The sequence below is a fragment of the Corella eumyota genome, chromosome 4 (genome assembly GCF_963082875.1).
Source record: "Corella eumyota chromosome 4, kaCorEumy4.1, whole genome shotgun sequence".
Classification (NCBI taxonomy): Eukaryota; Metazoa; Chordata; class Ascidiacea; order Phlebobranchia; family Corellidae; genus Corella; species Corella eumyota.
Window position 1 is genome coordinate 7,939,982 of NC_137493.1, and position 24,495 is coordinate 7,964,476.

The 24,495-nt window shown below is 29.2% G+C and overlaps 4 protein-coding genes across 4 annotated transcripts; 2 read left to right on the forward strand and 2 right to left on the reverse strand.

The window, feature by feature from the left end:
• The first annotated feature begins 7,715 nt into the window (after positions 1–7,715).
• LOC145750739 (uncharacterized) lies at positions 7,716–15,016 on the forward strand. The gene is made up of 18 exons (XM_082566822.1): positions 7,716–7,941; positions 8,080–8,354; positions 9,308–9,357; positions 9,487–9,637; positions 10,403–10,536; positions 10,715–10,875; positions 11,205–11,364; positions 11,694–11,794; positions 11,938–12,027; positions 12,686–12,775; positions 12,849–12,986; positions 13,081–13,192; positions 13,299–13,447; positions 13,515–13,585; positions 13,661–13,771; positions 13,899–13,996; positions 14,124–14,295; positions 14,421–15,016. The coding sequence occupies exons 1-18, from the start codon at positions 7,716–7,718 to the stop codon at positions 14,544–14,546; spliced, it is 2,415 nt and encodes an 804-aa protein (XP_082422948.1). The 3' UTR covers positions 14,547–15,016.
• Positions 14,529–17,866, reverse strand: LOC145751529 (microfibrillar-associated protein 1-like). The gene is made up of 10 exons (XM_082567702.1): positions 17,728–17,866; positions 17,407–17,510; positions 17,157–17,317; positions 16,576–16,726; positions 16,282–16,496; positions 16,089–16,197; positions 15,803–15,975; positions 15,563–15,722; positions 15,398–15,487; positions 14,529–15,308 (listed from the first exon to the last, which is right to left on the reverse strand). The coding sequence occupies exons 1-10, from the start codon at positions 17,822–17,824 to the stop codon at positions 15,126–15,128; spliced, it is 1,443 nt and encodes a 480-aa protein (XP_082423828.1). The 5' UTR covers positions 17,825–17,866; the 3' UTR covers positions 14,529–15,125.
• An 810-nt stretch (positions 17,867–18,676) lies between these two features.
• On the forward strand, positions 18,677–19,898 carry LOC145751206 (elongin-C-like). The gene is made up of 3 exons (XM_082567308.1): positions 18,677–18,809; positions 18,916–19,099; positions 19,468–19,898. The coding sequence occupies exons 1-3, from the start codon at positions 18,791–18,793 to the stop codon at positions 19,607–19,609; spliced, it is 345 nt and encodes a 114-aa protein (XP_082423434.1). The 5' UTR covers positions 18,677–18,790; the 3' UTR covers positions 19,610–19,898.
• Positions 19,863–24,346, reverse strand: LOC145751203 (poly(U)-binding-splicing factor PUF60-like). The gene is made up of 13 exons (XM_082567305.1): positions 24,184–24,346; positions 23,982–24,071; positions 23,423–23,584; positions 23,144–23,222; positions 22,909–22,999; positions 22,551–22,687; positions 22,295–22,413; positions 22,088–22,238; positions 21,655–21,753; positions 21,151–21,206; positions 20,940–21,020; positions 20,695–20,823; positions 19,863–20,613 (listed from the first exon to the last, which is right to left on the reverse strand). Exons 1-13 carry the CDS (start codon positions 24,256–24,258, stop codon positions 20,443–20,445), a joined length of 1,440 nt encoding a protein of 479 aa, XP_082423431.1. The 5' UTR covers positions 24,259–24,346; the 3' UTR covers positions 19,863–20,442.
• Positions 24,347–24,495: the final 149 nt, after the last annotated feature.

Consider the following 24,495-nt stretch of genomic DNA (forward strand, 5'->3'; position numbering starts at 1 on the left):
AATTTAAAACATGGAATAAAGTTCCAGTTTTTGGCACTACTACAGTTTGCTTTTCAATTTGCTATTTGTTTGTTGAAAAAAACTTTTGAACCCCAATCATTTCTACAACTAAAAATAAAAAATAATAACTAAAATTAAGAAATAATAACATAAACAAATAAATAAAAAAGGTGTTACTTTAAGTGGCTATGTTATGATACTTAGTAAATGTAAATGTATAAAATGTATACTTCAAATCTTAAAATAGATATCTACAGATTAAGATATCACAACCACCTTTAACAAATACACAAAAACAAAATTTGTTTATATAGCTTTATAATTTTATGTAAAAACTCATTTTATGTAAAACTCAGCTTGGCATGTTAAATAAATTTTAAATCCAATGATATAATATATTTACACAGTTTATTGATAAGTATATATTATTTAAATTTTTGTCCACGTTTTGTAAAACCTAATAACACTACTTATTCTTAATAAAAAACAATCTTATTTTTAGTAAATGATGTACAACCACCAAGTTAATTTTTAAGAAGATCGCTTTAGTTGACTATTAGAAATTTTAAAAACATTAAATTTATATACTTACTTATAAGTGAAATAAAAAATTTCCTAGTCAACCCCCGTCCACAGAAAAAAGATTCACATTTTTCTTTAAATGATTTTAGGTTTTAATTTGTGAAGTCCTAAAAAAACATATTAAAAAAGATATTTAAAACAAAGTTGGCTACACACAGTGTTCGATATATTATAAACCATAGCTTACCTAGCTTTCATTAGTAGACTAGAGGGTTGAAAGTAGGTTTATTAACAAAATGTATCAAAACTTAACATCACACATAATGGTCAACACCACAATTTAGCTACCTGTGTGTTTAATAAAAAATAGATAAAATTTAAATAACAATGTGCTTGCATTGTATTAATAGTTATTCAAAAAGCTCATGCACATTGAGCTGTGCACTTTTTCGTTTATCCTCAATATTCAATTTTTTTAGAAATTTATAAAAATTTGCATACATTAATATAATTAACAAAAAAGAAGTCCAAATTTATTAACAAAACGTAAATTATAAAATAATTTTAATAAAATGTTGTTTAATGACTTAAAAAGTCATTTAAAATTTACGCAAATATCGTGACGTCACGAATCTAGCTTCTCATTTTAAAATCGCATGAGCTAGGGCTTGAGCTCGATTAGGGTTAGGAAAACCAGGGTTAGGCTTTTCATTAAAATTAAATCGAGAATACAAAAATTTAAATTGGTATAAAGAGTTATGAAAACGCTATGTTAAATATTGTCCCAGAACAGAAATACAATGCAAATGTTACTTAAATTATATCTATATATAACCCTTAAATATACTTTTATTACTTTTAAACTATAGTAGGAAACTGCGGGGCTCCTAACATTATTTCTTTAGTCTTTTTTGAAAAGGTGCTTTTTAATTTTTCTACACACATTCTTTATTGAACTTAATAAATATCAAAATTTATTGTTTTACTTTGACCTGGCCTTGAGTTTAATGTATTAATTTATGCATGGCAAAAACTTGTTAATTAAATATAATTTTTGGTGTATATAACTATATTAACAGATTAAGTTTAGCATGATTTTTGATGACAAATATTACATAATTTTCTGTTAAGTTATTTCGATGTCAATTGGTCCATTTTCGAGTTATTTTTCATGTTATTGACAAAGTTAAGTTAATTTCCATGTTAATTGTATCAATTTTAAGTTATTTTTCATGTTTTAGGACAAAGATTTTTTTTAAGTTATTTTCTTTTTTAAGACCAATTGTAAGTTTTTTTTCTATTTTAATTGGACCAATTTTAAATAATTTTTCCATGTTACAGGACAAAGTTAAACTTTTTTTTCATTTTAATTGGACTAAATTATTTCCAATGTTATGTGACAAATTTTCAAGTTATTTTCCATGTTAAATGGGCAAATTTCAAGTTATTTTCCATGTTAAATGGGCGAATTTCAAGTTATTTTTCATGTTAATTGGGCAAATTTCAAGTTATTTTCCATGATAAATGGGCAAATTTCATATGGGACTAATTAATTTATTTTTCATGATATTGGGACAAAGTTGAAGTTAATTTTCATTTTAATTGGACTAATTTAAGTTATTTTTTCGGGTTACGGGACAAAGTTAAGTTATTTCCATTTTAAATTAATTTCAATTTATTTTTATGTTATGGAACCAATGTTAAATTACTTTTATTATATGGGACAAAGTCTAGTTATTTTTCATGTTATTGGAACTAATTTATTTTCCATGGTATCTGGCAAAGTTTTAAGTTATTTTCATGTTAATTGGACAAAGTTTAAAGTTATTTGTCATGTTAATTAGACCAATTTTAAGTAACAAAGTTGTTAAGGTTTTATTTTTTGTCATTTCACAAATTTTTTAATGGTATACATGGCAGAATAGGAGCCCGAGGTGTAAGAATAACAACTCTTTATCTACTTTTATTTCGACATTGTTAAGTTGAAAAACTACAAAACAAAACACAGTTACGATACACACAAGGCAAAGAGTAAAATCATTTATAATTTACATTTAAAAAATGATAAAGTTTATTAAAGAACAAAAAAGACAATACAATAAACATGTAAGAAAGCACGATAAATACAAATAATAAAACAAAATGCAAAAATACATTACACTTATGAACAAAAAAAAATTAAACATATACAGTATAATAATCGAAGTAATGAAATAATTACATACATAAAGTGTACAAAAAATACTGCAATTCGGTATGCATGGATATTAGTATAACTACTTTAAGATAAAAAATAGTTTTATGGATGAAAAATAAGATAATTTGATGTACAAAATTTATAGAAAAATAAATAACATAAAAAGTATGCAAAAATTATATACTGTTTTTTTTAAATTTATGTCCAGTTTTATTTACAAGAGTGTTTATGTAATTTTAACTTCTATACAGTTAATTTCTTTGTCTGTTTGTACAGTTTATTTGGATCTGTACATTAGATTGTCACAAAACCCCAGCAAAATGGTTATTGAACCCTTGACAAAAAGGGCTGGCCCCTCGAAAAACAAGAACTGGTCCCTTAGGAATGGGTGATTAGCTGGCCCACAAAAAAAGCGGAATAGCAGGTGTTTTAGCAAACATTGTATGTATGTATGTATGTTCTGTTCTTTTTTTCTATAAAATAATAGAGATTAGAATATTGCATACAAATATTTAAAGTGTGGTTGTAATTATTTGATTGTGTTAATGTTAAATGTATCATTTAAATTAAGATATGGTTATTTATTTGTTTTGTGTTGGTGACTTTTTACATTTAAAAAGGTTTTATACAAACTAGATAGTTATACTCGTCAACCAGAAACTAGAAATAAAGAACATGGTTAGTATTTGTTTAATTAGGTAATCTACCCTGCGGGAAAAAAATGTTAGATTGAAGTTTTCTTTTAACAGGATCTCTAAAAATAAAGAACAAATTAAAATTGGCCAAAACCAAATCGACGAGCTCTTCGAATAATCAACCAGCATCTAAAAATAAAAAACAGAATGTTTAAATTTGTTTTTGGTAATCTAACCTGAAAAAAAGCCTGTAAAAAAGGGTTAGTTTGGTTTTAGTTTTTTAAACGCCCCTGAAAAAAAAATTACGGTTTTAGTTTTGTAAAGGCCCCTGAAAAAAAATTATGGTTTTAGTTTTTTAAAGGCCCCTGAAAAAAAAATTATGGTTTTAGTTTTTTAAAGGCCCCTGAAAAAAAATTATAGTTTTGGTTTTTTAAAGGCCCCTGAAAAAAAATTATGGTTTTAGTTTTTTAAAGGCCCCTGAAAAAAAATTATGGTTTTAGTTTTTTAAAAAAAAATTATAATTTGGTTAGTAATTCCCCTGTAAGGAAATAAAACGAACGGTTTAAGAAGCCCCTGTGAAGGTAAATAAAAGGTTCAAAGGTAGAAGGAAATAAGAATGGCCTGCAAAAAATAAAAGAGAGAAATTGGAAATTAGTGTTTTTTTTTCTGCATGTTTAATGTAGTGTTTACTGTGTATGCTATTTTGAACTCCGCCCACGAAATTTATAACTTTTAGTTTGGATTTCCATCCACGAAATTAAATACTGCTTTATATCGGGCTCCGCCCACGAAATTAAATAATTTATGTTGGGTTCCAACCCACTCACACTTAGGTTTAGTATATAAATATAACAGAGCGAATAAAATACAGTGAATTTAAACACATAAATAACACAAACCACACATAGGCCTAGTTTTCTAAAATCTAGTCTTCTAATTATTTTATATATATATATATATATACTTTACTTTCGCAAAACATCTAAAAAACCATTAAACAGTCCCGTTTAATATAATTATGAACACACAGAAACCTAAACACACTTGAGACTGTGTCAACTATACTACTTTTAATGCGCAAAATTATGAGTTGTTAACCAGTCAAAATAAAAAAGCAGACAGGTGATACTACAAACTTTTAACCCGTTTAAACTTTTAAAGCGCTTATTTATGCAGTACATATAAAAAAAATGGGCACGTGAAAACCTACAGCCCTACAGACCTGAAGCCCTACAGCCCACCTTTTGTTGAGTGAGGTCCTGAGACTTTTTTTAAATTTTGCCAAATTGAAATGAGGTCCTGAGACTTTTTTATTTTTTTCTTTGCATAAAAAACACATAACACACACATAGGCCTAGTTTTATAAATCTGTTCTATATACTCTATTAATTACTTGCGCAAAACATCTAAAAACCCATTAAACAGTCCCGTTTAATATAATTATGAACACACAGAAACCTAAACACATTGGGACTGTGTCAATTATACTACTTTTAATGCGCAAAATTATGAGTTTTTAACCAGTCACAAATAAACATAAAATGCAAACACATGAAACTTTTAACCCGTGAGATTTAAAGCGCACAATTATGCAGTACATATAAAAAATCAGGCACGTGAAAACCTACAGCCCTACAGACCTTAACTAAATAAGGTCCTGAGTTTTTTTAGGTTTGAAATATGATCCGATCCATTCCAAAGTTGTCTTCGAGTCCCGAGTTCTTCGACTTAACTTCCCCCTTGCTAGTTGCAAGGGAGACTTGTTATAATTCCATCCGCTTTCCATTCCTCCAATTCCTGCCATTATCTTTTTCCTCCACTTGTATAATCCAAGATTAATCCATTTTTCTTCTACATAAAAAACATTTGTTTAGAAAAGGGTAATAGGCACTAAACCCTACTTAATATTACCATTTTTCAAATGTCAATTTTATGAAATGTCAAATCATGCCAAAATTTTTTAAGTTATGTCACTTTTTAATTCTTTTAATGCCAACAACATTAAATTATGTCTACTCACATGCCAAATATTAATAATGTATGATTAATATTTTTTTTGTGCCAACAATTTTAAAATATGCCATTTTTAAAAACTAGTGCCAGACTTTTTAATTTATGCCAGATGTACAGTTATTTATATATTTAAATACCTCGTTTAACTACTTGGAAGTACCCGCGCATCAACACAGGTTTAATAATGTTCACAAGTTTTTAATTAAGTAACATATATAAAAAATTATTTTTTTTTTTTAAATTATTATTGATATTTATAACATTTAGGATTGTTTATGATTATTTCAAAATTAGTTGAAAATTCAAAAAAATTTTAAATCAATTAAATGAAAGTTAACATACCCGGAACAGTGTTCAGAAAACTTCAACGCAAGATGTCTCACAGGAGCATATGCAACCTCACTAACTTTTCTAAAAAAAAATTTAAATCTTTTAAAATTTACAGTTTTTTTATAAAAAATATATTTATATTTAATTATTAACTGCTTATAATATACCACACTAAATGCTGTTAATGATAAACTTAAAAAAAAAAATTAAAAATCACCGACAAAAACATGTCTGCTCACCTCGAAAGATCATCTAGAAAGAACTAAAATTCCGATTTTAATTCAAATTTGCCACAAAACACCAAGTCACGTGACTCTGCATGTGTTCTGTGACATGGGTGTACGTGCACGACGCCTCTTGCAGTGGAAAGCGCTTTTTAAGCTGTCACTCAAAATATAATTGCTTAAATCTTCTAAAAAATTCATTAAAACGTTAATATAACAACACAAACTAATAACCTGTTATAATATGTAAATGTTTATGTACTTTATAAGAATTATTAGTAACAGTTAACGTCTTAAATTACGAATAAACAACTTATTACGTAACACACGGAATTTCAGATTATGATGCAACTTCGTGTTTTAAAGGAATTTATCGGAGAGACGCACCGATTAAGACTTCGCCTTCTCTTCGCTTTATTGATAAATTACAGCTGGATTTATCTACATTTTATAACCTTATTTGGTAATATAATCTCTGTTTAGTCTGCACGTGTTAACTAATTAAAATTTGCACCCGAGACCTCGTGGTAGAGGAATTTTCCGAGGAGGCGCACTAATAATGACGTCACGTTCCTTGCGCCTCGCTTAGTGAAAAATTTTAAGTTTTCTATGCTTTATAACAGACCTATGTTAAAGTAATAGTAAATTATATTATTTCCTTTTCTTAATTTTAATAAATCGAAATCCAATGTTTGATAGTGTCCAAACACATTTTTATTATTATTTTATAAATATAAAACTCAAAATAAGTTTTTTTTTTATTTTTAATAAATATTTAACAACAAAAAATAGCAAAAATAATCTAAGTCCTAAACGTTTGCAGAGAAGGCACGACCGCTTTTTAATGGTAACCTGGCAATTATGTTAAAACTGCAATCCTAAACAGGTAGTTATGATTCTTAAACAAGTTGTGAATTACATAACATGTACGTAGTTTATTGAAATAATAATTATTAAAACTTGGTTAAAATATCAGTTTAATAAAAAATAACATAAAATCACAAGTTGTGGTGCGCAATATTTCGTATGTTTAGAAGAGCTATTTGTAATGTTTGTTTATTAAAATTTAGGGATCGTTATTAGGTTTTTAAATTTTGGTCAGTTATATATTATGCATAATATTAATAACTCGAAAATGGATTAAAAATTTAATTTTTGTTTGTTTATTATACAAAAACGGTTAAAAATAAATTTTTGGTAGTTCATAATAAATATTAATTGCTTGTTTTTCATTAAAAATCAAATCAATATTTGGTTTTTACATTTTTATCGATTAAATATCATGATATATACAAATGATACATTTTATTAAATTTCTATAATATTGTGCAAATAACATTTATTCGATAGTTATATGTTATTCGGTTTGTATTGTTCTGCGCTGTAATTTCATGTAAGCGTCGTAAAAAATATCCATCCCGTAATTTGTGCTCCATTTGCGATTACGTAATGAGTTTTTTTTTTAATCTAAATTAAATCTATATTTGCTTAAATAGATGTTAATTAAAAATGATTAAACGATTTCGAACCATATTTTATTTATCAAAAAATCTATAGTTGTGTTTAAAATATCGCCCAACGTACAAAAATCTTTACAACTTTATAACTTTTTATTACTTTTCCTATTAAAACAAGCACCCTACAAAAATATTAAAACAAGATCGACATCAATCTGTGTGTAAATAAGATTCTACGTTTCGTCGACTTGATACAACGCGAAATCATATTTGTTACAACATAGCACGCCGCGACGACATGCCCCGAACAATTGCCGACAAGCTACCGGGCGTTACGATGCCTTATACGAGCTACCAAAGCTCATTGTCAAGTGGGATCTCAGTATCAGATCAATCCACGCGATCTGATACTTCGCTGGGCAAATTTAAATTAAGTAAATTGAGAAAAATAGCATCTGAACATCAATATGAAGATGGGAGTAATTTTGAAGGAAAGTATGTTAAACATGATAGCTGCGTACCTCGGTTGCCACAAATACATGCCATGTATTCTGGTCTAAATAGTAAGTCTTTAAATAAATATAGGCTTTAAATAAAAATTTCTAAATTAACTTAGTATACAATCGAATTCTTAATCTATTTTTTGCAAGGCTAAATGCTAAGATAAGTTACTGCAGGTTTCACAGCATTATTTTTATAAGGTCAACAGAATAAAGATTCGATGAAGTGTAGTTACCGCTTACCAGCCTCCCCTAACCCCCAACCCCACCAGGAAACAACATTACACGTTCCCCGCACCGTGGGTAAATATCGTCACAGGGTCAAGGTAATTCCCCTGTGTTCTCTACCAACCCCAGTACCCCCTCAAAGCCCCGTGATTCGACTCAACGCAGCTCATGTGTTAAAAATCAAGGAAGATTATGCGCAGGAAAGGTTTAATAATTTGCTTCGTGAAAACGAGGTTGATATGTCAAAGGTAAGAACAAATTATTACAAAAAGTATTAAAATGTGTATTTGAACTGTAAAAGGTGTAATCGTGTAATAATTTTAAAATATTGTAGCTTTTATCTAAAAGAAATATAAGCGACTTTGGCCAGCATGTAAAGTTAAAATGTCAATAACCCTGCTCGTCTATGGAAACATACTTGTTTCAAGATATTTGATAAACAGTAGCACTTTAAAAACCTAACATAATCCGCCAGACAAATAGAGTTTCTATTCGTTAGAGTGTATTTAAAATTAAGCGTGTCCGACAAGGTTTTTCTGTTTACAGTATACAGAAAAAACACTTAAGTTTGTGTAAGAAAGTAAAGGGCCATGTTTAGTTTATACTTGCGCAATGGCCAAAACTTGATTTAAACAGTAAGTGTTTGATTTAATATTATATAAGTTGTGTGGTTCAATATTTGAAGTTTTTATCCCAAAAGTTGTGCCCTTTGTTTTACAAGTGTAAAATCTATAAACAATTGTATCAACGCATTGTTTTTTTAATAGAATAAAAGATGCGGTTAAAAGTAAAAATAAATCCTAACTTTAAATACACAACGCAACTCTTTGTGTTAAATTTTGTAAAGTTTATGTAATATTCATTAGTACAAGGTCAACTAGGCCTTCTATTTGTATAAATCATGTACATGTTTTTTTCGTTTTTAAAATCTATAAATCTGTTCTTCACGACGGGAGTTCATTAAAACACACAATAAAACAGTTGCCCGCGACACACAGCCTACAACAAAATTGTTTTATTATATTAGTTCAAGCAAAAGGATTTAAGGCATTATATATTGAATCATGTCGTTGAAAGAAAAATAACAACACATAATTAAATTGTGATTGCAAATCAAATACTTTGAAGTTGAATATCAAAGTTATGCATATTTATATAAGTTTTCTAATATAGATCATTAAATTTGTTTTATTTTTTATAGATTGTCGAACAATTTTCGATTGCGCGGTTTTTATTATCACGTGACCAAAAGTAAGATAACACCAATACATTTTTTTTAAACTTAATTTTCTAATTTATGACATTGAAATATCCATAAACAATTTATTAACAGCAAATTATAATTCTACAATACGTTAATATGTGCACTTACAATCCTAGATTCGATATAAAACGTAAATCGTCGCCAACTCGCAGCATTGGGAGTAAAAAATCGTTTCCATCAACGAACGAAGTTTATCGAACAATCGAAAACAAAGATCAAGAAATGGAATGGATCTCAAAACTGGGAGCTTGGGTTCAACCTGGAAAGGTAAATTAAAAAAATCGTTTCAGGAATTTTTGTTGATTGCAGTTTCTATAGCAGGTTGTAATTAAAAATGTGGATGGGTCTAGTGTTTCCAAGGTCATTGATCAACGGTAGGTGCTGTGAAATTGTTTTATTAGCAGGTTTCGGGAATAACGTGTCGTGGATTTCCCTTTTTTTAAATACGGGGGTACTTTTTTGAAATCACGACAACAATAGGTGCATTGTATTGGATTTAACTTTAAATAAAAAAAGTAATACCCTTTTACGTGGATTTCAAAGAATGTCAAAAATTGTGTGTTATAGCCTTTTATACATATAAGGAGAATTTTCTCAATTCCTCATTGAATAATGACCCAATTAACGCGCTTTATAGGAGCGAAAGACACACTCCGCAACGAGCTAAACAAACACTCCTAACCCCCTAACAATAAAGCTTAACGTTGTTAAGAAGGCGTTTTGTTGTGGTAAAGAAGTAAAATAACTGCGGTAATTTAGCGTGTCCGTAAATTGCTACTTGGCCTGGCTTTGTTCAAAAAATTAATGGTCTTATTTAAGTGAGAGTATTAGACCGGAAAAGTGGCAATTTGACTATAGGCATAGCTGTTATTTGATTTAAAAAGAAGTTTACCATAGGGCTTATAAAACAGAAAAGAAATTAAACAGTTTTAAAGTATATGATGCTTAACTTTAATATAACATATTTCGAGTAAATTGGTTGTGATGACAACTTTAGTTTTGCCTTCTCACTCACGTGACTTTAATGCACAGAGACGTCACATCCGTTATTTAAAGTTGTGTGGAGGGGCAAGGATCACCAACAAACCGCAACATCTATGCAGCCCGAATCATGATTTTTATCACCATAATCTTAATACAAACACGAAAGATCATACTTGTCCAAGGTAAAAAGATTTATACATTTTAGGCTAATTGCATTAGTATTGTCTAACATAATGATTTTTTAAGCAGGGGTATTCATTCTGTATGAAATTATAACAAAAAGTCATAGTCTTGATGCCCAAAATTGTATATTGGAAATTATATTGTAGCAAACCTAACAAGATTTTGTTTTTCTTTTAGATACACTTACCACCATTTACATAAACCGACCGTTGGAAATGTTTCACTTATTTCTATACCAAACAAAAACAAGCCAAAGAGAAAACCGTTAACGATTCCTAAAGACCCGTTTACGTCGAAATCACAACGTCAAATAAAAAAGCCATGGATAACTCAACAAAGTAGGTTGTTAGAATAACGAAAAGTGTTTTTATAGTTGTTAAGGTGACGGCCAAGGTTAAATATTATTTGTTATAACAAAATATAATCACGTACATTTGCTATACAATGTCTTGCTTTGTACATTTTAAATAAACAAAGGTGTACCTTAATAAAAAATGGGTTAATGTAGCTATATTCTACCCTTAAATAAAATAGTTAAAAAAATTTACATAAAAAATTGGCAACAAAACGCCCTAAAATCTTTAAAAAAATTCAATATATCTTAAACGTTTTACTTTTGTTTTTTTTCCATATCGAGGATAAATTAGTAAAATTGACTATTTTGCAGTTAAAAGAAAAGCTTCGCCCTTGCCTTCCACCCCTGTTCAGCAGACTGTCAATTTTACCCTTCCATCTTTGGACGATGACGCGTTTCCTCCGCAGTGGGTGGTTGATAATTCAACAATGACCGAAGATTCTATGTCGGATATATACAGCATAACAAAAAGGTAAGACCTTTCAAACAAAATCCAAAAAGGCTGTGTTATTTTACATTACATTAAAACGCAAAAGAATTAATGTTATTCCTAAGTTTTAATGATAATTGTGGCTTATACAGTTTGGGCACTTCATACATTAAGTAGAATTGCCATACTATAAGGCAGGAGTTGAAAATAGTCAAATTCCCCTTTTTAACGTTATATAACGTAACCTGCGCTTTATTATCACATCTTGAATGTTATGTTTAAAATGATTGAATAATTGACAAAGTCATTTTAGGCCTTTTGTCGTAAGTGTGGCTAGGTTACACAGAATTAATCCAATGTTATCTTTTCAGCTTATTGCCATCGTCTCGCCCATCCACGCCGACAACAATTGCTTCTTCTTACAATTATGCACCAAGGTTAAAGAGAAACAACGTTGTAATGGTGGACAAAGGTATTTTTGTTAAAAACATTCTCCCAAATAATAAATAGACTTAAAAAAATAAACAATTATTTAACAATACCTAACAATCGTTGTGATTTTATTTGTAGTTTAATAAATCGCGTATTTATTAAAAATTAAACTCTATATTTTAGCATGTGAAGCTGCATTAAGTGGTACTCCTGGCAGCTCTAGACGACAGAGTATTTGTTCACAAAGTACCCACGCTTCCACGATACGTAAAGGTAAATACTCAAACAAAGTTTATGTAGAACTAGTTTCTAAATCTTGCTTTAATAAAGCAAATTCTGTATATCCTAGCGTTATGTAGCCTGCATGTATAGATAGATTGTTAACTCTTACTAACTCAAATAATGTAGAAAGTAGTGTTTCTTCACCTTTCAATGCTGGACATGGAATCGAAGATAATGTTACTACGGTTATGGAAGGAGTTAGTTTTGACAATGATGAGAAATCTAACGAACAAGATTTGTTTGAAAATAAAATCAATTTGCTGGAACAAGATGATGTCAGCAAAAAACCAGAGAAATACGATTCAATTGAAGAAAAGAATTTACAAAATTCTGAATTGGATCTACAAAATGCTGAAGCTACAAAAGAAACTGAAATTTTAGAAGATTCTAATTCAGTTGCAGAAGAACACAGTTCAATAAGTGACACCATTGTAACCGATGGTTTCGATGCAAATAGTAAGATTAACAATCATCTTTAAGTAGATTTGTAAAGTAGTATGTTTAACAAATTCTTATATAAGCATGACGCTTAGTATTTTTTATAGCCAAGCATGTACTAGTTATAAAATAGACTTTACATTATATTAACATTTCAACCCTTTATGCTAACAAATAAAATTCAATTTAGTTAATCTAAACGTCATTATAGGTCTTAGTAACGATTCTTATATGGCTGTAATAATGAGCGATTCTGAAGAAAGCATTTCTGTGATAAAACCTATTCCGATACCACCAAAAAGTAAGTTGAGTACTTGTCAATTATTTAAAATTGGAAAACAGAAACAGTTTAAAGTTCAATATTTTCTTTTTAGAAGTTCCACCACCGCCCAAACTTCTCCCTAAAATTATTAAACGACCGCCAACTAGCAACGATAATCCTTGTGTACAAAATGAAGTAGTTAGGGAAAAAGTTAAGAAGCCAGTCGTAATACCACCACCCAAATTATTAGGTAATTTTAAAGCATAGGCCAATGTGCATTCATATATTTACCAATCCATATGCTTATATTTTCGCACCTTATTGGCTTTATATGTGGTTTATAGAACGACCACCTAGTTCAAAATCAAGTAGATCGACAAAATCTGGCATAGTAATACATACTCCTTCGCCAACACCGTCCCAATTAAGTAAAAAAAGAAGAGGAAAGGCAATAAGGTAAGCATGTATAAGTATTATTTCTTGCAAACAAAGGATCACTGTATTAAAAACAAATTAATAAGTCTGTTATCGGATCATTCTAAATTAGTTTGTTATTTTATAGAGACAACGCTCTAACCGAAGAACTTAGAAAAGCGAGACTGGCTGAAGAACGACGCAAACGAGCAAAAGAAATATTTGAAAAACAGAAAAGGTTACAACAAATTCCCATTGCGAAATCAAACGTTAACATGACGGACGAAATAGAAGAAGGTAGGGTGCAAATATTTTAAATTAGGCTCTTCTACAGATTCCTTTTAAACATCATACATTTTTTCAGATTCATTTTTGGGAAAATATTGTATATTGAATCCCCAAAAGATGGACTTATATAGAAGAACTTTTGACACGGTAAGTTATCATAATTACTTTAAATCTAATTGGCAACAACTCTTACTATATGTAAAACTTACTCTTTTATTAAAGATGGACATCGAAGAAAAGGGATATCTTGATGCGTTCGAGGTATTAGAAGGCTTGCAAAAAGTTACGCCTAGTAATACTTTGGATGATGCACATGTGAATTATATTTATCGGGTAAACTTTTAACTTTGTTTTTAAACCCCTGGCTAAGGTTTAAACTCATCAAGTAAAGGTTAAACCATGTGTTGTTAAGCTTGTGCAAATATAGATTAACCCTAGATTGCATCATTTGTATTTTTAGTTGTTGGAAATGGTTGGTTATAATGTGATTAACGAAAAAGTAAACTTTAAAACATTCACAATACTTGCATCGTTGGCTCAAAAGATTTCATCCCTCGAGTAAATACAAAACTTTCTTAAGTATCAGCACATTAACGTTATGTCTACAAACGTTTATAAAATCCTTTAAAAACTAATATACCCCGTTATTGGCAACATTAATTAAAAAATTGTATTTTTGTTTTAGTAATTTTGTCAAAGGATTTGCTGAGAGATTTGATTTCAAATCCTTGGACGCCAAAGTTTTTCGTGCTCAGCAGCTGTTTGAAAATTACGTCGAAACTGACCACAAGATGTCAAAAGAGAGCTTGTGGTTGGAGTTGCAGGCTGGAGGGATTACTCAGCAACATGAAATGGAGGTAAATTAGGAAATAGTTCGTGATTGCTTTTTAAAGAAAAATGCCTTTTTCTAACTATCAAACAGCTTTCAATTTTAATTTGTTTTTTTTTATCACAACTTTACTCTTTAGTAATGTTTTTTTAGGTTAGAAGAACTTTAAAAGACATGAAAAACGTCGACGTCCTGGACTTTCTAATATACTTGCCTTTATTCGTGTTTACCCACCAACATATTGTTAGCAATCCATTATGTACCGAAAGAACTGTTTAAAAGATACGAAAAATTTTAAATTGCAATTCTAATGTCTTTTAAAATATGAATTTCTATTCTGAAGTCATCCATAAAGTATGCAAGGTCTTTCATAAAGAATAAAGTCATTTAAAGCAAGCAAACCCATATATACATTTTATCAATATGGTAGTAGTATTTATAAGTAGACGTAAAATGAAGAAGATTCCAAGCAATGAAGTCGAAATTTGCGTTCTACTGAAGCTTAAGACATCAAAACATTCACCATTTAAGAATTGTGTTAAACACAAATGGAATTTAAAACAAAAACGCATTTAATTATTCAAATAAAAAACTAAAATTAACACACGTATCACTTTAATATTACATTTGCATTCTCTGTAGCAAACTAAACCTAAAATATATAAACGAGAAATAAAAATGTTGTTTATTGATCAGTATAAAAGCCAGTGTTTTCATAGAATGGCGATGGAAAAAAGTATCAAATACACTCGACCTTACGTTAAATTTTATAAGTTTCATCAACTGTTGTTGCCCACTTAAAATGTCAAAAGAGCTGGGTTTAAATAAAAAGATTATTTAGAAACACCGCATACTCTGTTACGTAATTTTCCGCTTTTTTGTTGCACCCGATGGTCGATCAAATGTTTGTTTCATGCCCCCATGAACTTTTGAGGCTTTCGCTACTACGCCCTCTTGCGACCAAGGTGAGTCGAAATGAGTTGTGTCTTGATCCACCAAGTGAGTGTATTTGGTACGACCGGATCGACCGAAATTTTTAACCTAGTACAAAAAAAAACATTAAGGAATATAGGAATTTTTTAACTGATTATATCATTATTAACCATTAAGTTGATTTAACATTAACATACCTGCATAACTTGTGGAAGCACAGTCTTATCAAAGTGATCTTCAAGTGTTGGGGCAGTAAAATCTCTACTATAAGTTTCATCTTCTTTTTCCTAATGGTATTAATCAAATAAAATTAATTAGTTGGTAGTGGAAAAAATGTGAACAAAATTTAAACTTAAACCCACCATGAAAAATGCTCCTCTATGATAATATTTCTGTAAGAATCTGTATTTTCCTTTGTTGAGTTGGTTTGTGATGTGTTTGGGATTGCTTCGAAGGTAAGCTCTTCTCTCCTCTTCTGTCATGTTCCTCAACCTTTCCACCTCCTCCTTCTCTCTCTGCACGCTGGAAAAAAATATAACGAGTTAAAAAAAAATTTAAATGTCTTCAAAAATAAATTTAAAAAATCTTTAAAAAAGACCAACCTGTCTCTCTCGTCTCTGTCTCGTTTGATTCTCTTTAACTCCCGGATCTTCCAAGTTTCATATTCTGCTTCATCATTTCCATCATCAGAGTCTATAGCCTCTAACGCAGCCTGTAAACTTCCCGTCGCTGCTGCTTCAGACTCAAGTTCAGCACGGGCTTCTTTTTCCACAATCTTAAAAAAATATTATTTAAATATAAATTAAATTGAAATAGACACTGAAAAGTTAACTCTTTACAAAGTAAGTATCAAAATCAAAACTTTGTGGGAAAAACTAAAATACATACTTTTATTGTATATCTTCTTCTTTCTTCTGTAGCTTTTTTAGCTTCTTCTGCCAACAATCTTTGATTTTCTTCCTCTTTTTCTCTCTCTTGAATGGTAAGTCGATCTTTTCTAAATCACAAAAAAATAACGAATCATATTTAATAGTTAAGTTATAATAATTAAAAATGTACAAAATTAAAAAAATTAATTTACTTTCTGACAAAAACAGGTTTTAATCTTGGACCATCATCGTCTTCCGAATCTGAATATTCTGACTCCTCTTCAGATGTAAACTCATCTTCATCCTTATCCTCATTTTCCTCTTCTTTCTTCATCACTTCTGTGGGTAAAGCGAGAAGCTCCTCCTCTTCTTCTCCCCTCTTTGATCTTGCTCTCTGTCGGAGTTTAGCTCTTCTATTTTCAATTTCCTTTATTTATTTAAAAAAAAGTTTTTCAATGTTATTTAAATTATTTAAAAAAAAAATAATAAAAAAAATAAAAATTAACCTCTTCATCTAGATCTTCATCACTACTGCTTTCCACCTCCACATTCATGGAAACTGATGAGAATCTAGCAGAAGGTCGCTTTCTTTCTTCCACCTCTTCATCTGCCTCTTCAGCTATAACCTCGGGTTCATGAATCCTTCTTCTTCTGATCCTAAACATCAAATTAGCAAATAACTATAAATTCTGTAAAAATATTTCCACCAAAGGTATTTTATAAAGGAGCATTTTTTTGCAATTGACTTGGAGCAGTTTTAAAAAATGTAGAGCAAAGCCATTATGTTGGTTTCTTTAAAGTATACAGAATCAAATAGTGTGGATGTATTTTATTGAAGTCCTTGAATCAAATGGATCACATGTATTAATTTTATTTTATTTAAGTAACAGTTTAGGTTAAAATTAAATCTATGCGATCCTTTCATTCCATTCAATGTTAATTGGATATCCAATAGATCCCTTTAACCAGTATATTTTATAGGTATCTTTATAACATTATTATAACACTTGATAAACAAGATGTTTAAATAGCCTAAAGAATTGCTTTTTTATATACACAAATCAAAATCTTTCGTTAACAATATTACCTTTCATTGGAGTCAACTTTTTCTTCATGTTGCTTTAATCTTCTCAATCTTCTATCATCCCCGTGATCAACATCCTGATTTTTATGCTCCTCAAATCTGTGTCTTTGATGTCTGATCTTTAGTGCCAGCTCCTCTTCATCAGATAAATCCGCTTTTCCAAACTAAAATATTCAAATTTAAAAGTTAAATTTCAAAAAAATTAAATTAATTTAAAAATGTTATGTTAGTTTAGCACTAAAAGAATTGGAACTTTTTCATTTTCTTCATCTGATGATTGTTCCTCATTATTTGCCCAATCTGGCCTTTTTCCGGCTACATATCTTCGTACATGGACTTTTTCCATAGACACTTCACCTTTAGATTATAAAAAATATGTTAGATATGTACATGTCAGTTTAAATTAAAGTGTCATACATAAATACAAGACAAATAAAACATAAACAATACTTATAGGATTTAAAAGATTAACTTTTTCTTGATGCTATTTTGCTAGTGCATGAAGGAATCTTCAATAAAGACCCAGCTATTATTAAGAGGTTTCGGTAAATCAAACACAAATTCTAAAAATTACCTTTTCGATTAAGAACAGGAATTGCACCTCCTGTAAACATGATGGGTTGAGGTTTGGAAGCCTCTTCCATCATGTGTTCTTGTCCCAACGTAAACATGGTTGCTTTAATTTAAAATCTAACCTAAAATTGTAACTACTGTCAGACTGAAAAATATAAATTAAGATTAATTATGAGACTATATTAAAAGATTGGCTTGTTGTTTCAGTTTGTAAACTTATTCTGGCAACAAACAGAAACAGACTTACATCACTTACTGACTGACAGTGACAAACAAACCATTTCATATTAATTACTACTAAATAGTTTTTGTGTTAATAAAATTATATTACTAGTTTTAAAAAGTTTAACTGACAGGTCAAACAGCTAACTGTGGGTTTTGTTTTTGTTAATGGTGTTTGCTTTTTAATAAAGCAGAGGAGGTAAAGCCCGGCACGAACGCGAACCCAAAAGTTGCCCAAATCGAACCCGAATTTTTTAAATTGTGTAGTAGTAAAATAAAAACTAATTACTACATCAAAAATTAAATACAGGTAAATATTTATAAATTAAAAAAAAATATTTTGCGGAAAACATTTTGGAATGCCTAAAACTTGTATTTTGCGATTACCAATTATCCAACTTTTTTTTATTTTTAGTAGATATAAATTTAATTTAGTTTGATTTGTTATAATTCTTAAAATATTTTTCACTAAAAGAAATTAAAAAGTTATTCCTATCGCGCATGGTTATGATCTCTATGGGTAACTGACCAGAAAAACAATTTCTCTAAACAAAATCGAAAATTTTTTTTTTAGTTTTTTTGCGCATTAAAGAATACGTACAATAGTAGTGTCAAGGCAAAATAATCAAAAAATTATCTTTATGATTTAAAACATGTCACAAATACTAGATGTTTTTATTTTAAAATTGTATTGTCAGATAGTATACTTTGGCATGGTCATTGGTCACCAAACGCAACCTATATATTTACACGTTTCTTTAATAGAAGTTTATTTTTTTAAATTTAGAATTCCCCTTTATTTAAATAGGATCAAATAATTAAACAATTTAAGTTAATAAAACATGGCGGACGAAAAACAAGGTTGGTAAATACAAATAAAATTAATTTTTTATATTTTAGAATTTTTGGATTATATATTGTAAAATTATTTTTTCTGTTAGCTTAACCTAATTTATAACAATTTTAGATGGGGAGTATGGTGGATGTGAAGGAGCAGATTCAATGTATGTTCGATTGGTGTCTTCAGATGGACATGAATTTATTGTGAAGAGGGATTATGCTCTTACATCTGGAACTATAAAGTCCATGCTAAGTGGTCCTGGGCAGTTTGCTGAAAACGAAACAAATGAAGTAACATTTCGAGAAATTCCGTAAGTCTGTTATGTACTTATATAAGTTCACAAAAATTTCTTAATGTATTAGGTTTTTCTTTGTTTTTAAAAGTATTATCACAATACTGTGCATTAACTAGTTTGTAAAGATTTATTATTATTGAAAAATTATTTTACCAACCAAAACTGAGAAATGCAATGAGACTTGTCCAGAATAACTCAGTTTAAAATTTGTATAGACCTAAGGCACATAGCTAAATTGCTCAAACTATTTAAATATCAGATGTGTTTTTGTTGCTGTAGTTCTACTTAAAATTCTTAAAGATACCCTATGATTAGGCTGTGAAGTTGACATTTTCACATCGAGACTCATTACTAACACTATAGCCTTTTTATGTATTTTTTAGGTCTCATGTTTTGGCAAAAGTATGCCAATACTTTATCTACAAAGTGCGTTATACTAACAGCTCAACTGAGATTCCAGAATTTTTAATCACCCCAGAAATTGCTTTGGAATTATTGATGGCTGCAAATTTTCTGGACTGTTAAAGATTTTAGTTATGTTTTGTAGCGCATGTAATTATTATATTCTGGATATATTAAATACTGTATTATCCCTGTTTCTCCTTATATTTTGACATGTGAATATCAGTCACAAATATGTGCTACACACATGGATTTTTTGAACTTCTAATAATTTTTTTTAAATATTTGTTAATTTCATGCAAGAACAGTATAACTATTCAAACAAAAACTAAATATAAGCTTTTACCAAAAAAGTTAGTTTTGTAATTTTTTTATTTATAATGAAATCAAATAAAGTTGTTTTTATTTGAAATGGTATTTTGATTTAGAAATATAAGCAAATTTTCAACATTTTAAAAGTTACATTTGTTCCTTAATGAAATTTTAGTTAAAAACTAACTATTTAACAGGTTTATTTTTACATAGGTTATACTTTTATTTTAAAAGAATTTTAACAAGACAATTATAATAAAAACGAGATTTTAAAAATCAACTACAATTAAGGGGCAAATAAAGTTAAATCTTCTGACTTTAAATACATAATTAGCTGTACAATAACTAGCAACTTATTTTTTGGTTATTGTGGAATGGGCAATTATGTTTTAAATTTTAGGTTAATAATTATGTATAGTGTGTAGAGAAAGAATCTTGCTAAAAGTAAGACCTAGGCAGAGTAATCCCACTAATTGTTACGGTATAGTTACAAAAAGTTCTTAAAGTACTATAAAATCCAACAAAAACCTGTCAAGTTCAAAAATACTAAAATCTGATTTGCTTAACCTTTAGCAGTTTAACAATATAGATCAAATTAGCCACCCCTCAAAATACATCCAAAGGTTACTTTTATAAATATGCACCTAACCACTTAGATCCTTATCATTGTATTGCTGTTGTGAGTAATACAAGGCTGAAACTTTATTGCCACCAAACCAACGGTTGTTAAGATTCGCGATTGCTTCTGTGCTTTCAGAAATTGTTGAGAATTCAACAATTATTTTTACCACAATCTCAGCATCTGCTTCTTCACCCTAACAATAAAAATTGTGTCAAAAAATTAACCACATATTGAAATCACATTAGTCATACGTTTTTTTTAATCTTTTTGTTACCTGTTTTTCTTGGTAAATTATGACACGATTTACTGTTCCAAATTTCCCACATTCTTCAGTAACTTCTCCTTCCAGATCATCGTCAATATCTTCAACATTTACCATGTTTCTAAGGATCATTACTTTACTCTAAAACAAAAAAAATTAATTTAAGAAGCAGTTCAAAACCAAACAATTTTAAAACACATAGAGATAGAAATTGAAATATCCTTACAAAAAGTCAATTAATATTAATACATAATTACCTCCTCCACTTTAGCAGTACTCTGCATAACAGCTTCTTGTTTGTTAGTTGATTGACTCGGGACACCATATTCTTTGCTGTTCTAAAAGCATATCCAAATTCAACCCTTTAAACAATATTAACTGAACCTTGAAACAACTTAAAAGAATTAATTTTTGGTTAAACTTTTCAAAACAAGGTAAAAAATTGACCAATTGTTTGTGTTGTTTTACCTGTGTGCTTGTGTTGCGGTGGTGAAATGCATTAGCTCCGGGCCCAATTGTCACTCCTGTATTGCAGAATATATAACAAAGTGGAGGAAAATGGAATATAAAGATACTTACCAGTATACCGAACTGAAAGGATCAATGAAAGGGGAATAGTTTTTGGATTTTATTGTATCTTGTTTAATAAAATGTATAAAAAAGAAAAATATCATGCTTTTGCTTTTCGGTGATTGAAATTTAATTTTGTTCAACTTAGTTTCCATTTTAGGGTACTATTTTTACGGTGATATACAAAACAATAAAACAAGGATTTTGGAATTTTCGGATAGTAAGGGGTATAAGAGGGTGGGAAAAATGGTAATAAACATAACAAGGTATAAAGGGTAACAAATTGAAAATAATTGCAAAACAACAAAATTTTGAGGTTAAATCTTACAAAAAATATATTTAAAAATTAGGATTTTAGATTATAATAATACGCTAGAATATGTCTCGGATTTAAGCAATAACCTGTTACAACACCAGGCTGATTGGAAGCCATCACTGCAGTTGGTTGTGTTAAAGTTGGCACCAGAAGGGGTTGGGATGACAACATACCATTTATTTGTCCTTAACATATCAACATTAAAATTATTTGTTGCTATTGAATACTTATTTTAAGCATTATTTTATGAACAAATTCAATAAAGCTTTATTTTATGTATAGCTAAATTTTTATTAATACGAAAAACATAATAGCCTACCTTAAATTAGAACAGCTTAGTATTGTGATATAAATATTAAATTTTTAATAATTGTGCAAATTATGAAAGTGTAAATGTAATTAGCACCTTTAAATACAACATCCTAACAAATGCCAGAACATCCTAACAAAATGCCAGAAGTTTAACAATTGTACAACAATGTCAACAATACGTAAAATTTTCTCAAAATTTGAATTTACCTTGCATCATGTTGGCCGCTACTCTTTGTGCCATGAACATAGGGTTAGCTGCTTCTTTTGCTAATATTTCTGAGGTGACGGCGGCAGCAGCTACAGCAGCAGCGGCAGGAAGTGAGTTTGATGTTGAAGAAGTTGAGCTTGTAAGCGAAAACTATTCAAAAAAAAAGATTTCTACAAATTTTGTTTAAAAAAGATAAATGTTTTTACCATTTCTAGATGTGTATTTGGGGGTGTTATAGCTCTCCCAACTCTTAAAAATTGACCTCCTAAATCAAACATGTTCATACTTGCTATTGCATCAAGGCCTGATTGAAGCTTGTCGTATTCTAAAAAAGTAAATATTCATAAAATATATTTTTTGGCATAAAAAACAATTTAACATTAATTTATCTACTTAAAATTAGGCAGTATAAAATTTAGTGTAACAGGTTTAAAAATATTGAAGTTTGATAAAGAAATTTACCCATAAAAGCGTATCCACGATGACGACGTGTCATTGCATCTCGATCAAGTTGACAACTCGTTATTTTTCCAAATGCCTCGAAAACAGATCGAAGATCACTTTCTTCTAAGTCTGGGTGGATCGAAGCAATGTATATTCTATGAACACATAATTTTACATACAGTTAATAAATATCAGAAGGCAACTTTAAATTGTATTTGTAAACTTTAAAAAAATATTTTTAAACTATTTGAAGTATGCTACATTAAATTTACACACATCTAACAAAAAATAACGAGATTTGGCCTATTATAAAAATTAAATTTAATTTGAATAAATTTTTAATAAAAAAAAGGATAATTTAGGAATAGTTGTCTACCTATTATAATGTTTTGCATCATCAGCTAATTTATTAATGATTGGTTGAGCTTGCCCAATATTACTTGGTCTTCCTACTTTAATTGCTCGTCCTGGACAACAAAAATATAAATCAGATAAAAAACTATTCAAAAATGCTGTAAAACTTTAATAAAAAAGAAACTCTACAATTAATTTGTAAAATAACAATAATATTGCTAATGATTTAATTTTTGTGAATGGACTTTTCAATTTACCTGCTAGTTGACTTGTTACCATTTGATCGGTAGCAATGTGAGCAGCTTCAGGTATCTCATAATCAATAAAACAATATCCCTAGACATAAATATTTTATAAAAGTGGTTAAAATGAAATCAATTACAACACTACAAAAAACCCAATATTTTTAAACTTGTAGTTAATAAACCAAAAGTTAGATACTGCAAAAAATTTAATTTAAAAACTGATTAAAAAAATAACCTTATTTAATACTGGAGGTTTAAAAATATCTTAAATTTTTTATTATCTTATTATACCTTATGTTTATGGGTAATAGGATCATAGGACATGTCAATGCTTTTGATAGGACCATAAGGACTGAATGCTTCCCTTACTGTAGTTTCATTTACATCGTAATATATTGAACCAACATAAACTCGACACATAATTGCAAGTGCTCTCTGCTTATGTGCAGCACCCTATTAAAAATTTATAAGTTAAATTTTTTTTTTTTTTTTTTTTTCGCGCATTGATAAAAGTAAATAATAAATACGATATACAATTAATATTACAACAATGCAACGGGAAAAAATGACAAAACCAATTTAATGATTTAAAACATGCCAAAAGTAATAATGTTTACATGAAGATTTTAATTATTTTATGGCATGGTCACCAAACCCAAAATTTAACTTACAGTTTTAACTTATATCACATTAAAGCATCTGGTAACATCAAATGTATAATATATTGCAATAGTAATTCTAATTTTGCAAAAAAATTATAAATAATTTAGATTTTTTTGTTTTACTTAAACAATGAAATTTTAAAATATGGTTGATTTAAAATCAAAAAGTAATCAAATAATTAATATACCTGCATTGAAGTTATTTGTTGTTGTTGATGTTGTATTGTTTGTTTGAAAAGAATATCCTTAATGCTCTGTTCCATCGCATATTTTTTGGCCTAAACACGATAAAAAAATATTAAAATAGTAACAAACAAAAAGCAGTTTTTAAAAACTAAAATAATAAATCGATTCAGATTTTTTTGCAAGGTTTTTTTTATTTATATATACCTTTTCAAGACAAACTTTTTGAGTTGGTGTCAAAACTGGTAAAGGTACAGTTAGTTCAGCAACCACTGAGTCCATTTTGTTAAAGAGATACTACTTTACCAAAACAACGCAGCTTTTACAAACGCAACCGTTCCGATAACCTTTGCTTTAAAACTCTGCATAGAAAAATTGTGTTGCACATTTTAGGGTAGAAACTTAAAGAGTAAGCACTTTTTTTTTTAAATGTTACTTACCAAAATTAGCCCGCAAGGTGGGGCTATGGCAGCATATTATGACGTATTAACGACGCGCAGGCTTGCGTAGCAACCAAGA